Below are 19,499 nucleotides of genomic sequence, written 5' to 3' on the forward strand. Positions count from 1 at the left end.
TCTGTGTTGCGTCTTCTTTATTCTTTGTTACAATATGTTTCACCTTAAATACCAGTTTACATAAAGCAGAGGACTGTGGGGTTTAGCCACAGCAATCAGATTTATCAAAGGATACAAATTCTAAGTTTAATTTTTGATGCGCTGTCATTTATAACGAGGATTCACGTTGCCTCATATTTCATCACTGAGTTTGGGTGACAAAGATAATTAGTTTGTCTAAAAAATAAATACACAGCCATGAGAACTTTTCAGACAACACTTGCCATTGTTTTGAGGGTAGTTCACCATGCCCAGAAAATTCCTTTAACAACCTGGATAAAAAAGTAAATTACATCTAAAAATAAAATGAAAATAATATCAAGCTGGCATGGACTCAACCTGCTGAATCATGTTATCCCAGCATGATATTCCACAGAGCTTCTTGTGATGTCACAGAATGCTTGGCTCATTCAGCCTTCAAGGGCCCCATAAATGTTCAGTGAGGTGAAGAGAGGGTGGAGCATGTCTGAAGAAGTTAGTGGCACTTCTCCTTGGTCTGAGTGTAGTCAGTTTGGAGCAGGTGTCCAACTCCAGAGTAGGCAAAACAGCTCCAGACCTGAATATTCTCACCACCATGTTTCACTGTTGGTTTGAAACACCGTGGTATCATTCTCTCTCCTGTTCATCTCCTTATATACGCCCATGTGTTACTCCCATAAATCTCTAACTTGTATTCATCGGTAAATAGAATCCAACAAATTCTGGTATTTCTTAGCCCACCTCAAGTGTTTGGAGTGTTGCATTGTTTATTTAGCAAATTCTGTATCTGTGATGAAGGTGATATTCTATCCTTCAGGGAACTAAGCTTGATGTATTGATCTTCTGATGGTGTGGTCACTTTGGGTCTGCCTGATCGTGCTTTGGATATGACGAATCAAGTTCCATGCACTGCCCCCTGAACTTCTGACACTTTCACTTACTTTCTGTTTCCTCATATTTTTTGATCATTTCCAGGTGTATGTGACATTAATAGCGATTTTAAAAGTGGTCTCAGACTTTTGGACCCCACAGTATGTCTTTGCTTAATTTATAAAATTTTAACTAAAAAGTTAAATTACTGTTGGTCATATTTATTTATATTGCTACTTTTTATTTCTTGTATGTTTTATAATACGGTAGTTAATGCATTTATGTATGTCTTGCATTCACAAAAAGACCAAGTCATTTTCAGCAGCTGGGATACAGGTAATGGGTCAAACATCATGTTTTGGTCCAGGAGCAGACATAATATTTTTCATCCGGATGGTTAGAGGCTAAAAACATCTTGAGAACACCACCAAGTGTTGCTATACGACCCTTATTTCTTTTTCAGAGAACATACCTTACCTCTGTGACGTAATGCTCAGCACAAGCTGGGGTTAATGGTTCCCTAGAGTAGCAACAAAAGAGTCAGAGATTGTACAAAACAACACTTCTTTATTGTTGTACAGTATGTAATCCTGGTAAAGTTTTTATGTAACAGCAGTTGTTAATAAAACACATCTGAAACCCAACAGCCTCTAATAGGGCAAGGTCAGTCTACTCCCATCAGCCCTCCGACCTCTACAACTCAAAAGCAGGCACATTCCTCATGCAAAAAAGCTGTGACATGCATTTGATTTAAAAACCCTTTTGTCTACCCAAGACCCCACCCCCCACCCCAGAGTAACCCACAGAACCAGAACTCCACAGTGAATTCTGCTCAGTGAATCTATTTCAGTGTGTAAAGAGTTCAGGTAGTCCCTCCCCTGCTCCTGTTACAGAAAATAGAAACCAGAAATCTGACTGTCTATATTACAAGTAACATTTGGTGCACAAAGCACCTCACCAAAGCAAATATATGTACAGAAGTCCTGAGACCTCCATAGTGATGCAGCCTGGTTTTTGTAGCGTTAGGGTCAGGCTGTTGTGTCGTACCAGCATATAGCTCAGTGGTTGGCAAAGAGGTTGGACATGATGAGACTTGTGTGTTCATGATATGTTTCATGTGTGTGCTACATAAGAATTGGGAAGGTTACACTCGGTCTGGAGTGCGTTCAGTTATGTATTTGAATTGTAAACCTTCCTCCTCAGCCTGTTTCTCTTCGATCTCCCAGTCACACAATATATTTCCTCATTGCGTTCGTCAACAAAAATAAATAAATACACACCCTAAATAAATACATAAATTACATTTTAGGTAAAGGTGCGAGTGTTCTCTGGAGGTGACATTGATGGCTTTCTATGTAAATTTTGATCCAAATGCTTACCTGTCATGAACAGGTGAGGGACTTTAGGGAGGTCCATGTCTTTATATGGAGAAGGCACGAATGGCTGGATGGCTAAAGCTCAGGAGTGATGTGGGAGTTTGCTATACAATCTGATAGGCTGGTTGTAAACAGTCATGATGGTGATTAACAGTTATATATGGGTGTGCTTTATGAAATATGCGTTTCCCCAACTTTTCCCATATTGTCTTTGGCACACAACCCAACTGCTAGCTCAGACGTTTCAGTAGGTTCACTCTCAAATAGAAGCATTTCTGCCCCATTACATGTTCATCTACTGACTAGACTGTGTACTTCAAACTTATGTGGACTTCAAGAATATGTGTTTCTGTTAGAAGTTGAACCAATTTGAATAACTAGAGATGAGTATGTATATGACTGTAGAGATGGTTCGATGTCAGCTGAGTGTTTACCTCCACCAGCCCAGAGGCAGATGATCGCATGTCTTTAAAAATAATCCCACTGATGACGCGAGCTGGCTTTCCAGGTGAGGTGACCTGATGTGACTGAGACTGGCCAAAGAGTGTACATTCCCAGTCCCAATGCGCTGGCTCCAATTATCTCTCTAGGTAAAGACAGTTCCCGCTGAGATATGTGTGTTTGTACCTGCCTTTTGAGGAGACATCCATACTGGGTTTAAAAAGCAATATTGTACGTCCAGTCAGCTGGAAAGAGCTAAATTAGGTTTCAGAGATTAATGGAACCAGTTAAAAAGCTGTGCTCTGGTTCTATGTGTCCCAGTCGCTGCAGGGGTCAACTGATGCTACTGAAGTGTTGAAACTGTAAGACAATTTGTGCTGCTCTAGTTCTGTGGCTGATTAGTGTAAAGTACTCCTTCACACTGATTTGCTGACAGCTGGCATTATGTCTCAGCCTCCCAGTGTTTCTGTTTACCTGTCTGTCCTTTTAGCTTTTTCTGCCTGATATATCACTTCCTGTGTGAAATGGACCAGCTTTCTGTTTCCTGTTCCATCATCCAGTGGTCACTTTCCCTGATCTGATCTTGTGATATCACTTTTACATCTCTTTCATTCTGTGCCACTCCAGTGGAGCTTCTGCTCAGTTTTAACCTGTTCATAACGCTGGCTCCTCTTCATCAATGAAACTGATGTGCTCTGTGGAGGTCTTCCCCTCCTCTGCCTGTCGTCCCCACTCCTGCATCTCCAGCTCCTGGGGATGAGTGACGGGTCTGGCCTCCCTTTGGTGCAGCTGTGACTTACACCAAGGTGGAGTCTGGGTATCTCCCTGCCCTTTCCTTGCACTAGCAAAGTCCAGAGACAAGGGCAGGGAGTGGGTGGAGGGATGGAAGGAGACGGTAGGGGATACAAGAGGGATGGAGGGGAAAGACCTCAGCCGAAGATCTCCAGGGGAGGATGTGAGCGATGGGGGAGCAGAGCAGTGGGAGGACGGCGGAGGAGGGGTGTCCTGGGAGGGAGGCGGTGGGAGCAGGCCTCTGTTGGCACAGCTGCCAGGTCGGGACAGATGGGGGCCTTGGCAGGGAGAAAGGGATGATGAGGAGGAGAGAGACATGGAGTAGGAGAGAGAAGGTGAAGGGGTGTGAGAGGCCATGGGAGGCTGCTCCTGCAGCGGGGGCAAGAATACCCCATTACTGGAGGAAGCGTGGTGGGATTGGAGGACTGGGGATCCCTCAGGAAATCGGTCCTCAGGTGAAGGGAGGTTGGAGTGGGTGTGGCCGCCTGGAGGTTTTGACGGGTTCTGTGGTGATACTGAAGAAGGATTAGGCCTTTTTGGTGAATGGGGAGTTGGGAGAAGGCATCCTGGCAAATCCACACCCTCTGTGTCTCCACTGTCCAACAGGGAATGGTTATCAGGTCTCTGGAGGGAACAAGATGGGGCAGGGGGTGGCAACACGACACAGGTGCTTGTTGATAGCTGGCTGGCACTGCAAGGGGGTGGGGTTAAATTTGGCATCATGGTCATCAGGATTGGTGGCGATGCTGTTTGGAGGAGGGGCTTAAGCAGGCGTGTCATTTCCTGCAGCTCCTGACTGAGCTTGGAGACTTGATTAGAGAGACTGTTCATCTGTATGGTGAAGAGACAGACAGTGTAAACACACACACACATACACACCAACCACATGAAGGTCAATCCATTCAAAAGCTTTATCAGGTTTCTTATCGCTCTGGAGGATAATGAGCAGGGGTCCTTGCTAGCCTACGGCTAATGTACAGTTAATTAATCTGGCTGATTAAAAAAAAAAATCCCATAGTCAAACTCGCTTCACTGGTGGTGAACACACCATTAAACAACCATTGTTGTTGATGAAAATCTATCTGACAAGACTCAGGCACAAATGTTTACGGACGAGGTCATGTTTTGAAGTTTTATTAGTCTTGTTTGCTGACTTCCCTCCTCACTCTCTGACTCTCTCCTGGAAGTTATAGTGGCAGGCAACCACATGAAATACACTGTTACCTCAAGTACACTTGTGGATGTCTCTAGGTTTGGACATTGTTTGAAACATATGTGATAATATAAGAACACAACTCAGCAAAATATATAACAAAAGTCTGGTTGTTACTCAGAAAATCTGTGCAGAATTCTTTCACAGTTTATATTTAAGTAAAAGTAAGGGTACACAAATGTTACACAGTTACAAGATGACATTCAAAACCCTAATTCAAGTAAATTAAATACGTAAGAGTTTGGATACTGATAACAGAAAAAAGGTTTGGTTTATTATAAATGAAACTAAAAACATGTTTTGAGCTCATCTAAATATTTTAAGTATGGTATTACCTTTGGAGAGAGAAACGGCTCCTTTGTGGAGAAAATAATTAGAGCCTTGTGATAAATGTGTAAACAACATCAGCACTCACCTCATCAGTTAATTTAGACACACTCTGCTTGATCTCAGAGTGCTCCCGAATCCCTACACACAACACAAACAAATATGCATAAACATTAATCCTTCATCAAGACAAAATACTACTTTGTGTGTGTGTGTGTGTGTGTGTGTGTGTGTGTGTGTGTGTGTGTGTGTGTGTGTGTGTGTGTGTGTGTGTGTGTGTGTGTGTGTGTGTGTGTGTTACCTGGGTATGGGGAGGGTGGTGCTGCCGGTGACAGGCTAGGACTGAACTCAAACTTCTGTGGTGAGGTGGAACTGCTCTCTGTTTCAATGCCGTCCACGAATCTATGCAGAAGAGAGGGATTAAAAGTAAGAAAAAGCGCACGGGAGAGGAATGTAAATGAGAAGAGAAGACTGAAAGAGCACTAATTACAGAGTGTATCTGTTGGTTGTAGAGCATTTTTATTCAAATATAAAAAGCGCTCTGTCAGCAGCTTTTGTTCACACACCACTGCACCACTGTGCAGCAGACAGGCTGTCATTAATCTCCGTGCACACATGGGCATGGTTACTTTCCATGTGCACACATCATCTTACAGTGTGAGAACCGTCCAGCAGCAGCCAGGCTCCATGTCAGCCACCAGCACTATATCCTGCTGGTTACCATAGCAGCCCCACACCTATGCTGCAGTGTATGTGCAGTTGTTCCTCTGGCTGTGAGGTTGTGTGTGTGTGAGATCTAGTTGACTTAAGCTTTTTGATTATTGGTCACACTGGGTTACTTCTTTTCCAGCAATCTCTGTGTGTGTGCAGTTGTTTATCTCTCACATTGTGGGGACATCAATCAGTTACACAGTGACCTTGTGGGGACCAAATGCAGGTCCCCATGAGGTAAATCATACAATTTTAGGGTGAAGACTTGTTAAGGTTAGGGTAAAGGTTAGTGTTAGGCAAGTAGTGATTATGGTTAAGTCTCCAGTAAATGATTGTAAGTCTGTGTAGTGTTCTCAAAAGTGACTGAAACATCACTCACCTCGGGCTGAGTTCAGGCGGGGCGCTGCTGAAGCTGACCACCGGTATCTGCAGGGTGGTGGGGCGGGAATGCTCGGAGGGAGCGCGGAAAGGTCTGGGTGGCAGGAGAGGGGAGCGCAAGGGCGAGTTGAGCCCTCTGCTGAGACGCAGCGGGGAGCGAGGAGCACAGGACACAGAGCTCTGCTCCTCGTCACCCTCCTCATCCTCACGGATCGATGGCAGCTTCTTCACCAAGCCCCCGTTACTTTCCCAGTCCACCTGAGAGACAGAGAGTTTGAATCTAGTCACACTGACATGATATGAGCCATGACACCTGTTGTTACTCACAGCAACAGTTGCAGCAGACTCAGTGTTGGTAAACTTGTGCAGTGACATGATTGTACCAGTGGGTGGCAGGAAAACACAAAAGTTTGTACTCCATTAAACACTGGGTGTCTGATGTACTGTCCACAGTGCTCACACCACTTCACCTGACACACTCCATCTTCTAACAGAGTATAAATGGGACACAAAGTGAGCAAACCTTAGGATATTCATTCATCACTTATCATATTTATTTTATTTATTTTTTGAAGACTGTTGAGCACCTTTGGAACATTTTAGTTGAGGGGTTGCAGATTTCCTCAAGAGAGGAGGTGATGTCAGATGTTTGAATAAGTGGTTTCTAGGGCTGCAACTAATGTTCTTTTTCATTGTTGAATAAATGTTGATTATTTTCACGATTCAATAAACTGTCAGAAAATGAAAAAAAAAAAAGATCAGTGTTTCCCAAAGCACAAAGGTGCTTGTCTTGTTTTGTCAAAAAATGTTTTTAAAAAACACACAAAAACATTCAGTAGCAGGGCAGCCCTCAGCCAAGGCTGACCCGCCATAAGGTTAAATTTGGCTTTCCAGAGTGTTTCAAATCACTGGTCACTGGTTTTATTTTTGTCAAAATGCTCTTTAAATATGGTGGATCTCTAATAACACATCAAGTCAGTTAGTCAATCAAAGAACATTTTTGTATCTTAACAATACAACAAATAGGTGTTTGACTTTCCCCCTCATGTCATTACTGTTATTACTGCTTATTTTTATACCTTGGCATGGGAAAGATCTACGTTCTGCTGTGCTATTCAAGCTTGTCAAATTTGAGATGTGTGAATACCTTGTTATTTTATGATTTATTTTCTAGGACTGAAACCTTTTTGTTTTGTTTCTAATGACATATGGAGAATTAAATATTTCCTTGTTTATAAATAAATGAGAGCAAACTGGGCAAAATGAGCTCACGCAAAGACAAACTGTGTGTGGACTGAAAGAGGCACTGTTATGTAAAGCATCTGCTAAAGTGGACCTCCAGTCCTGTGACTCTACAATGCAACAACAGTAAGATATGTTTCACTTCTTAGGTTATTACCTACTATTATTAACTACTTATCAACTTAAGATGATGGGATGCTCATAGTAAGAAGTTCAATTCCAATTATTTCTTATCTTATTTTGAGTGAATATTGTGTTGCCTCCATCTTTGCCAGAAAAGCAAAGGAGCCTGTCATGCTACATTTAATACAGACTGCTGCGTCTGACTTTTCCTCATCACTTTCTCCCGAGCGCACACACACACACACACACACACACACACACACACACACACACACACACACACACACAGACGTCCCCCGGCATTTACACTCGTCCCTGTTCCCCATCAGCTATGTCCCTGCTTATGAATTGAATAATTTAGGCTGACTGCAGTGTTGATGCTGGGTTGCTGAAACTTCCACAAACGACTGGCTTAGCAAAACAGGACTCTGTCTGAGCTAAAATACAAAAACATTTGCTACAACACGAGCAGAAAAGAACATTTAAATTGATCAAATGAGATCTGTCTGGATGTTTGGTGTTCATGAGTGTGTGTGTGTGACTTTTCAGTCTTTTTGCACATATACTGTGTCTGAAATACAACGATATTGAGTCTGACTTCACCTACACCTTCAAACTAATTCATTACATCACCTTTAAAATCATCCGCTTCAGTGATGACAGTATATCTAGCCTTTCTCCTCAACTGGCTTCAAAATAATCACGTGTGCCCTAACATACAATGAATGGTGCAGTGAGTAATTAATGTATTATATATCCCATCATGCAGACAAACCAACGCCCCTCTGTTTTCCCCATCTGAGCCTCACTCCCTCTCCTCGCCCTTTAATCAACTCCCTCTCTTCCCCCTCAGTCCCTGCCTGCTCAGCATACTCTCATTTTTATCTTCCTCCCCCACTGCCCTCCTCTCAGCCGACCCCCCTCCCATGCTGCCGTAATGTATTTTTAGCTCACTTGTTCTAATCTTAGCTCCCAGATCTGGAGGAAACCAAGGAGCACTCTGCGATGCGGGGGCGTGATAAGTGTGCACTTGCCGTGTGTTGGCGTGTGCTTGTCTGTTTATGAGCGTGTGGGTGTGCCGAAGTTTGTGTTTGCCTCATGCAGACATCTGAGTGCAGGCACGTGCGCAACTGGATGTATGTAAGCTGTGCATGTGCTCTCAAGGACAAGAATGAACAAAGTGCTTTTTTCTTATTTTGGTGCAGCAGTGTGTGTTGTGTGTGTGAAGTACATGCAGGTGCAATATGTTCTCCCAGTCATGTCCGTGGTGCAGAGATTGAACAGCACAAGAACATGGGCTACAATACATGCTGTAATTTCCTCCTCTTTCCATAGCACAGCTCAGTGCACCCAGTGGACTGGTTGTTCTTGCACATTGCATTGTTTCGCCCTAGGCTCAGGGGTCATGACAGTCAGTCTCCAGCCTGTGAATCAGCAGGGACGGTCACTGAAAACACAACCATCACTTAGATGATCTTTTTAGATGATCTTTTGCTCTTTTCCTTGCTTGGTAAACCACATTTGGTACTCCAACGTTTCAGTTTTTCCTCTTCCTATAAGTCATCCTTTCTTGTATTTTTAATCAAGTCTGCACTGGACAAAATGTTGCTATGATATGTCCATGATCGTATCATCCTTCATCCCTTCCGACTGCCTCTTGAAGTATCTGTTTACTGAGTAAAGAGGTACAAGATATGTGCATGATTTTTCCCGCTATTTTCCAGCAGTCTTTCCTTACATACATATGCAAACACACTCTCCTGGGCTGTTGGTATCAGTGGGGTTTTGCATACATAAACACGATGGACATCTGCAACCCAGACCTAAGATATGGGCAGCAGCTCATGCATTTGGAATCACGCATCCTCTGGGTACTGCTACACACACGCGCTGATATGTGCACACATTTGCACATTTGCATCTCCCTCACACTCCGCAGTATGTGTGCTGTGCCTTGGAGAAACAAACGGCACTGCAGTGGAAAAGGAGGACTTGAGGAAGAGCAAAACAGAAAATGTGATGCCAGAGTTCCCCCCTCCCCCTCGTCTCTCCTCCGCCTCCTCCTCCTCTTTCTTCTCCTCGGCTGGCTAGGCTATTTATATCGAGCAGGATCCAATCTTAGCAGCAGCTGCAGGCGACTCAGCCAGTCAGGGACAGCCCGTGCTTCCCCCCTGCACTATTTTTAGCAGCAGGACAGCTTCAAACAGCAGCACTAAGCTATTCTTGTCCCTGTGTTTTGCTCCCTCTGCTGCTGCTCCACCAGCCAAAGGCACAGGTTGTGTTTGTGTTTGATGGCGCTAGTTAAGAAAAAGCACTTCAAGGCTAGGATTGTGAAGTTGTGATGTGTGCACAGACCTGTGTGTGAATTTTAAAGTAGCTGTGGAGAGGTCATGCATACCTTTTGTCCATGAGAGCTCTCTTAGTGTGAGTGTCTCCTCAGGCTATACATTAGCACAATATAACATTTATTTTACAACTTGCACTTTCACGGCTGCACGTGGAGTGGTGTGACTGATCTGAAGGCTTGTATATGGCAGCATATGGCTGCCTCCGTAACATTAAAGACAGGTATGCAGGTAGTGTTAGGACTGTCTGTAGATGGTGTGCAAATGCATGTAGGCCCAGTACATATCATATAACTATGGCACCGTCTTGCTGCATCAATAGCTAAAAAAATATTTGCAAAATTTTGTTGCGGAACTGTTTTTATGAGATTCTTTTCATATTGTAACATTATATTTATAATGTTATTATGGCACATTTTCTTCCTATTACCTTATATCAAGTCATTCAACTTTACAAGAAAATGTTCTTGTTATAGCAACACTTTACTTTTCTTGTTATATCACAAAAGTTTCATATAAACAGTGTCTTTATAACAGGTAAAGTTGGTATGTGACTGTAGCCTACATGGGTTAAAAAATATCATAACTGCTTTACGTATGCTTCAAGTGTTATTTGATGGTTGGGACAAGCCGATTGAAATAATATCCATCTATTACTGTGTCTATACTGCTTATCCTGCATGGGGTGGCAGGAACCTGTCCCAGGGTGACAAGTGGGCACACTCTGGAGTGGTCACATAGTCTCTCACAGGGCTGATATGACATATTCACATTCACATCTTCAAACAGCTTTTATTGAGGTTTGTAAGTATGTTAAAACTATATTTAAAACTGTACGTGTAGAAAAGAAACAACCCAATCAGTGGTTTGTCTCTGGTCCAGGCAGAGGTGGAGGGGTGATGGTGTTGATACCAGGTACAGAATATTTCATTCAGTTGGCTACATCATTGATCATCAATATGTGTACATAGCCACATAAGGTATATGTGGTCAGGACTGAGGTTTGGACGCTCTGCATCGGTGCTGATGACTGAATGCACATTAAGAGAACCGTCATCCATAATGTCAGTATCTGTATCCAGCCTTGTTTATTTCTAGTGCCTTGTTTAAACTTTAACATCTGCAGTCCATTGTGCCAACACAGCAAACACAGGTCAATGGCATGCCAATTACTCAAGGGCACATAAACCAAATAAAAGCAACCCACAGCCATAATTCATAAAATCATCCCACCACATGTCTAGATCATCATGTTAGATGGTTATCAGTTGTGTAATGTTATCTCTCTAGGCTGAGAGGCTTGTCAGAGGCACTCACATATACACCTTTTGTAAGTTAATTGTTAGACCAACAAACCAATTGATCAAGTTATAATGAGAAAAGCTTTGTTTGAGATATGTTGATTTTGTGAAATCCGGATAAGCTTTTGTGATATAACAAGCAAAGTTATATGTTGTCCTAACAAGAAATGTGTATGGTAAACATGGCATTATTTGTTATCCTGTAATAACAAGAAAATATGCTATAATAGCCCATTTGTTTTTATCATTTGAAAATTATCCTAATTAGCCTCTGCATCCTAATTTTGTGATACAAAGTCTGAGAAAATCTAACAACCCCATTATCCAGTGGCAAACCCACTGCCACAAGGGGTCAGTCTTATCAATTCAATTCAAGTAAAAAACTTTATTATTCCCTTCAGGAGCAATTTAATATAAGAGGGTTGGCAAACAAAGAAACACAAAACACCAACAATTCATTCACAGCCCTCCGTCCTCCAGCGCTCTACCTGACTGTGTGTACTCACATCAGCCCCGTGGCCTTCTCGCAGATTGTAGGTGAGGTCGTGCTGTATCTCGCTGATGAACTTCTGGGCGTACTCAGGGTAGAGTCGGAGGACCTCGCGGAGGCCCTTGAGGCTGATATACTGCAGGTCACAATAGGTCAGGGCCTTGACGTTGGCGTTGGTCTTGATCACCTGCTCCTTGGTCAGGGAGTCTGAACCAATCAGATCTCCTTTACCTGGGGAGGTGCACCGACATAGAGACAGATGTGAGACAAATAACACACTAATGCAGAGAGACACATGTGTGCCTTTGAAGCAGTAATTCAGAGCGAGTTTACTTTAACTAACGGTCTCCACCTGAGGGAATCAGTGAAGTTGGTTAAATAAATGAACCAAACTGAGCTGCAGATCATCAAAGACAGAGGATCAAAGGAATGGACCTGCACATGACTGCAAAGACAGCTGGGAGAAAGTGTTGGACTGCTGTGGCTTCACTTTCTATAGAGACATACAACCTACACAAAGAAGAATAGAACACTAACAACTGAAAATGACACAGGATGACATATCAATACTATCAAAGTGCCTATTGACTTCCCCCTTCAAGTGGCAGTCAAAATACAATTACTGAAAGAAACTGATATGGTAAGGTGGATGAACTAAATAAAGTTGAAGTAACTTTCAGTGTACAGTAAGCAGAGTGACGTTCAGATATAAGTTAAAGGATCTGAAAATGTTCCAGCTTGATAAATTGAGCAGGAAGTTTCAGCTGAAGTGGAATCACTGACACAATCAAACAATAAGTGCAAGCAGCTGAATTCTCAGTTGAAGAGGCTAGAATGTTTACCGGGGCTTGGCAGCCCCGTCAGCTGCTCCGGGATGGCTCTCTCATCGGTTGTTGTGGTCCGGCTCAGAAAGTACCGAAGTAATCATTCAGATTTTAAATTGTAAATATCAAACATGTTTGATATTATCAGGGCGGCCCCGATGAGTCTGTGGCACTGCACTAGTTCAACATAATCAGCTAACATGTACTCAGAGTGAATAACAAAATGAAAACAAAATCGAAATACAGCCTGATTGTCAGGCTAGTGTTCAGTTTAATTCTGACGATGTCACCAGGTTCATCTATGTTGAAGTCCAAAGACTACAAATTTTACCTAACAAAGAAACACTGTCAAGTTCCTTTAATGGATATAACGACTTCTTTCACCATATTAACGACTAAAAAGAAAGGATATCTAAGCTTCTGCTTCTTTGGTTATTTCTTCTTTTGACTGGTCTCTCATGAGTCATCCAACCTTTGAAGTGCAATACTTAATCTCTGGAATATTCTCCATTAAGATGCGATATAAATGGAAATCACTCATGACACAACAATTTTAACTTCTCTTCCTCTTTTTTAATGTACTATTGCAGTGAGAACCAATTTTCTTCTGGTTTTCCTTCAGCCACTCTGCTGCAAGTCTTTACACATGAGTATAGAAAAGAACTATTGGACACCATCCACTATTTCTATAAAGGTAATCCTGTTTGAGAGGATTATTTTTGAAGGCCCTGATGAGGAGGAGAGTAAATGTAATGCAGAACAGCTGTCAGTTGGCATTCCACAGAACAAATAAACCATTGGGAGAGACAAAGCAAGGGTGTTGAAGATAACAAATTCCTGCTCAGATTATTCACCATCATCCTTTATTGTTCAACAGAGCCACCATGACATCACCCACAGGCTTCTGAGGATCCAGAGGGAAGCTTAAAGTGGGGAGCTGAAGCAAGCCTAGTTAGTTAAACAAGCCCACCTATCTGGAAACTACCAAGCTAGCTAAGGCTAACAAGCTGTGTTCACACATAAAGATCAGCAAATTTTAGCTCATGTGAGTTTGATTGCGGGTTTATTTGCCACAAACAGCCAGAATACCTTACTGTACATTAACTACAAGATAGCAAGCACGCAGGTACCAGGGTGTTTGTGTAGCGCCAGCACCTCTGCGGCTCGTCGGTAAAGACAGTTTGAGAGGCGAGAGTGAAGATTAATCTACTTGTTAATCCCAAAAGTTTAAAAAACAAACTCTGTGTTCTTCCGACTCCAGGTGTTAATTCCTCCAAAGGCTCCAGGCTCCACCCACAGCTGTCTCCTCCTGAGCTTGTGGGTACCAGCAGCTGTCTGCTTCATAGACAGTTGCAGAGCTGCCAGGCGTCACGCTTTGAGTGTGACAGTCACGCAATTTGACCAATTCTCACACCACACGCCACACTTGACATTTCTCACGCTTATATTTCCCCATTCAATACTCTATATTTATTTTTTTCATGATAATAAACTGACAATAAACGTTCGATTAACTCTGATTGACTGACCGAGATAACCAATCAGAGACCAATCCATCAGTCCTTTGTGCCTAAATCTAACCAACCACGGAAGGCACCACGCAATATAAACCAATCAGAAGCAACGTAAGGCGGGTCTTGGCGTCTCTAACTATCTTTCACACACAACAGCGCCGACATTTAAAACCCACTCGACGTTCTCCTCCTTGCTAGAAGACGGACGGTAGGTAACTACCCAATTTTGATCATACAAAATTATTGAAAATGGGTTCACTTTTTAAATATATAGATATATAAATATACTAGTTTGATGTCGACGTAGGACAAATGTTGCTCTTAGTTTTTATCTGTATTAGTTCACTGTTGATTCACTGTTTCTCCTTGAGTTTCCTAGTTAATATGTACTGTTTTAAGGCTGCTATAAGTCTATCATTGTCCTGTATTTTTTGCAGAGCTGTGTAACATTTATTTGCCTCTTCTCTTGGCCAGTTCACACTTGAAAAAGAGACTCTAGTTTCAATATGTGTGTGTGTGTGTGTGTGTGTGTGTGTGTGTGTGTGTGTGTCAGAATAACAGACTTGTAAAGATCAATTTAGACCCCCCTAAAGCAGTGTTTCAAGTGGGAGCCCCCTGCCTCCGTCATCAAGGCATCAAAATCTGCCACAAACGCCTACAACATGAGACATGTCCCCACTTAAATGATGGAGAGTTGGTTGAAATGAAATATTGACAAATAAATGCATTTTGTCAAAATTCTTGTTACAATTTTCATTTCTAATTTCTGGTTAATTAAGACTAGCATTAGAAGGCCACAGCGCAGGGAGAGCAGCTGGCATGGAGGTGAGGACATCAGTCTTAAGGTATAAATCGATGTTAAAACAGGCCAAATTTTTTTCAAACACATCATGACACTAAAGTCTCACTCTTGTCATTTTCTGAAAGTTGGCAGCCCTGCAGTTGGCTCAGTATTGGCGAACCGAACCAGTGTGAACGGATAAACCGGCGGCGCAGAGCGAGGGCGTGTCGATCCGATGTTCACTGTCTGATAACTAAACGGATCCATCACTCAACAAAATATAGAGAAATGTCCCACAAAGCAACGTTACAGGACCAAACAACAGTAATGTAGTAACTGGTCGTGTCTTTGGCAACTTATATGAGTAAAAAAAAAACGCAGTTATATGTGGAGAAGTGTCTGTCCTCCTGTCTGTCCTCCTGTCTGTCCTACTGTCTGTCCTACTGACTCTTCGTCACATTTACCCTGGCATGAAACTTTTACTCACCAACTGTTGAACGGTGAAAAAAGTCACCGTGACGGTCAGCCCTCCTGACCAAGACTTCCGTTAACTTTCCCCCAGAAAACAGCATCCCTCGCCGCAAGTGATAGAGCCAGACAGCGTCCTGTTTACTGATTGAGTGTACTGTAGCTACTGCCACTCAAAGAGGCCATGCCCTTAATTATGCATAACGTTGAGCCTTTAAAAAATAAATAAGTTATATGGAAATACACTCCCCCTACAGTTATCATACGTGGAGAAATTAGCCATTGAGACCAAAAACGTTTTTTGCTAGGTTGTAACCATGTTTACTTCTGCTAGGAGGGTATTTTAACATGGGCTCTTACAGAGACTGACTTGCTTTTGGAGCCAGCCTCGAGTGGCCATTCAAGGAACTGCAGTTTTTTTTAGTCTTTCATTTTTCAAGTGGAGATTGGGGGCACATTAATTTGTGAGGCTTTTGATACACAAAGCCCCCTCTGATCTTAGGAATAAAAGGCAAAAAGTCAAACAAAGACTGCTCCGGGGCTGCACAGCCACCCATCTGAGAACAGAACTTTTAGAAAAAGGAGAAGAAACAAGCAGAGAGGGAACAGAGGCAGGGTAAGGCAGGGGCGGGCTGGGACCTAAAATGGGTGATGGAGTGAGGAGGAGGACTGAAACGAAGGCGTGTGAGAAGATGGAGGAAACAAGGGAAAGAAAGGTGATGGCGAAAAATGGAAGAGCGACAGAGTGTGGAGGCTGCTGCAGCCTGGCATGGCTTGATTGAGGAAAAACGGCTGGGCGGAGTGAGAAAAGCGAGAAGAGAGGGTGGGCGACACAGGGTGAGCAGGAGCTTGAGTGTGCCATGTGAGCAACAACAGCTATTGGACAGGGTCCTATACCCCTTCACAGAACCTCTAACCTCCTCCACACCCTGCTGTCGCTGCACCCAGCACTGTCCAACCATCATCTGCACCTTCATTTCTTAATCCCATCCCCCCATCTGTGCTTCTACTTAATTTGGCATGATGGGTTTTTCACATGTTGTGTCTGTCTCTCTTGCCTTTTCACATCACTCACACTTCTGCTCCTCTGCTTCTTTTTACTCCCACCGCCTACCACAGCTCAGCCTCGATTGTCTTTTGTCATAGAGATGATGGGTGGCAACAGAGTCAAGACTGTCAGCAGCATCAGGAAAAGCTTTTGCGCGTAATCACAGCAAAATGTGAAAGTGAGCAGGAGATGAATACTTGAAAGTGACATTTAAGAGTGTCTATTTGTCTAGTCCTTGATGCATCTGTATGTGAGTGTCTGAGTATAGGTGAAAAATGAGGGCAGGGAACAAAAGCTTATGAAAGATTCTCATTTTATCGATGCCAGTGATTGAGCCTTTAGTATGCACTGCCAGTTTGTTTGTCTGTGGTATTTCTTTGTTCCTTGTTCTAGAGGTGGAATTTCAGCTTACATCTTATACATTGCTTGTCCTTTTTTGATATAAAAAAAGACTTGTTGGTAAGATTTTCAGAATGTGGCACCGCAGCTACATTGTAAGCCTAATGGGAGTGGCATAATGAAGTCACACCTCCTCCAACTGGCACTGGCACTAATTAGGAAGCTTGACATAGCGAGGGGTGTATTGAAAAAAGGTCTTTTTTTTGTCACGTGTCACACATCATTCATTCAGTTTCAAGTAATACATCCCTCCATACATCAGACTGATTAGTGTGATTGCCAAGGTAAAGGTTAATTTAAGGCTGATGTGAATGTTACGTAACTGTTCCTGTTTTAATGACATTTTCAGAGAATACGTTTTTTTAGTTGATTGGTCGAGCAAGGGCTAGCATCATCAGTAGGACTACCATGTTTCATTTGTCATGCATGGACCCTTTCTGATGTAGAAAAGAAAGAGCAGCTCTACAACCAGTGGTTTAGAGCTGCGGGATAGAATATATTGTTAGCTTAAACCAACATGGGATATTTAGGCACAGTCCAAAGATACATGTGCATTTCTTACAGTGGAGCTTTTTCTACACAGGCCTTTCATACACATGGAAACTGCATCTAAGTTAACTGAAAACAGACCTTTTGGAAAACTTTTTTCAGGGGGAAGATATTCAGAGAATCAGTGTTCAGTGTTTGCTTCTGGACAGTCAGAAAGAGAGATATTTGGATGCCATGAAGCAACACATTTTCACATCTTAATTTGGTCTTATCAATGTATGTAGCATCATTGGAAAATGAGAGTTTGTCCATTGGCAGAGTGGATGTTATACTGTCTGTATTAGAGAGACAAAAACATACATGCAATACTGGAAAAAGGAGTCAAAAATGGCTGCTGACAATGTAAAAAATAAAAAAAAGCATTATCCAGGAGGACTCTGTGATGAGCAGTCCTGTTTCTCAGCCTCGTTCATAATATTTTCTGTAAGTATACAGTCTGCTTCCTCTTTACACCGGCACCCGCACACCCGGTGTATGTGAATGGCTATGTGATACATTTTCAGCTGTGTTGGTAAGGACAGAGATGATTTTTGAAACGGTGCTAAAATGCTCATCTGGAAGGAGAAAATACCCACATACCTTTGTACTAGGCCTTAGATGTTACTTGCAGGTGAAGGATTACTCATGACAAGAAATATAAGATTTATCTTCGTTCACTGTGGAGGATGGCAACATTTGTGCAGCCTGTAGAATGCACCAACTCCACTGGAAAAAAGGTCCACACTAAAGCCACTGAGTAATCACAGCAACAACAACATGTACCAAGCAGTACAAGGAACTATTTACCACCTACGTAGTTCCGGTAGCAAGATAACATAACAAAGTATCACTTGAACTGTAATTATCTCAACATGATTGACATGCTAAATAACATAGGGTAAATGAACAATAATAGTACCAATGTTAACCAGTTTTTAATTGTTGTTGACGATAATTCATTTTATTCATCATATCCTGAAATTGCTGTTCCCTGGTTACTATCTCTGTGGAGGAGAGCTCAGCTTTGATAATGGATTCAACTAGCTCCAAATAATCTTGCTGGTAATTATTATTATTATTATTAATGTGTGTGTGTGTGTGTGTGTGTGTGTGTGTGTGTTTGTGTGTGTGTGTGTGTGTGTGCATGTGGCTGATTGTGTGTTCATGTTTCAAAATGTCTAAACATCATGCAATGTAAAATGTGAGGTGTAACACTTTACAATAAGATACAGAAAAATGTGAGTAGTTACTGAGGACTGAGTAAGGAATGAACCAGGAACGACTTGCTAGTTAATGAATCATTAATGAGTCATTCCTGAATAACTGTGATTTGAGGACAATATAGTAGATAATGATGAGTTACTAGAGAACAGACTGGTATTTACTACATTAATGAATCATTAGGTAATAATTGGTTCAGAAATATCTTTGAGTCAACATACTGACCACTTCCTTCATGAGTTGTTCCTGATTAACTATCAACCAGCCACTGATTGAACTAGTAATGACTCATTAAAGGAACTTGGGGCAGGATCTGTGAAAAAATAAACATGCATTTTAAGTTTTTTAATGCTAATGGGTGATGAAGGGTTCAAAACCAAAAAGAATGAGGCTGCCCACGTATCTCTCCATTGCCTTGAACAGGCTGTGTGCTGCATAATGTACTGCAATTTGGGCCCGAATTTCCCGCACAGTCCTGCGGACGTGACATCCAATGTTGCTGAATGCGTGTCCTTGGATATGGGAAGAAGAAAAGCGCGGTGGACCCGAACTAGTGTTTGGGTAGTAATGGATTCTGCTATGGCAGAAAACGACTCACCACCACACAAAGTCCACTAAGAAGTCATACTAAGAAGAAAACAAAGGTTTTATCAGCAGCATGTCCTGAGTCGAAACGAAATTACGACCTAAGATGGGCTGGCACCGGATACACATCGGATACGCGTTCGGCTCATGGAGGCAGCTTCAACTGGAATTGGGACTGAAAACAGACGCTGACATGGCTCATTTCCTAGTAACCAGGTAAGAAAACATTACAGGTCATGTTTAGAGCTTGATTTGAAAATCACATGAGATCACCGAGGACTCGGAGTGACCTAACGTGCAAAGTAGTGTTAGCTGCAAACATGTAACTTAGTCCACCGCTGTGTAACACTGACTAGTTACAGACTGCACATTTTCCACGGTCCTTTAGTCTGAAACCGAATAGTTAGAAATATGTCCCTTTATATATGGGACCGAAAGCCCAACCTGTTATCCGGGAGGTGACGTTAGCAGCTGGATGTAGCCACAGGCTAACGGTTTGTGTCT

At 42.5% G+C, this 19,499-nt stretch overlaps 1 protein-coding gene across 1 annotated transcript in view; it reads right to left on the reverse strand.

The window, feature by feature from the left end:
• Nucleotides 1–99: 99 nt before the first annotated feature.
• The window catches only part of kcnh3 (potassium voltage-gated channel, subfamily H (eag-related), member 3), a 165,213-nt gene continuing 145,813 nt past the window's right edge, over nucleotides 100–19,499 (reverse strand). Inside the window, exons 11-15 of the mRNA XM_084362734.1 lie at nucleotides 11,644–11,858; nucleotides 6,128–6,384; nucleotides 5,339–5,439; nucleotides 5,126–5,178; nucleotides 100–4,328 (exon numbers count right to left, since the gene is read on the reverse strand). Coding sequence (XP_084218860.1) covers nucleotides 3,360–4,328; nucleotides 5,126–5,178; nucleotides 5,339–5,439; nucleotides 6,128–6,384; nucleotides 11,644–11,858 — 1,595 coding nt within the window. The 3' untranslated portion in view covers nucleotides 100–3,359. The remainder of the gene's footprint in view (nucleotides 4,329–5,125; nucleotides 5,179–5,338; nucleotides 5,440–6,127; nucleotides 6,385–11,643; nucleotides 11,859–19,499) is intronic.

The sequence above is a fragment of the Pagrus pagrus genome (assembly GCF_965226575.1).
Source record: "Pagrus pagrus genome assembly, chromosome: 9".
NCBI classification, from domain to species: domain Eukaryota; kingdom Metazoa; phylum Chordata; class Actinopteri; order Spariformes; family Sparidae; genus Pagrus; species Pagrus pagrus.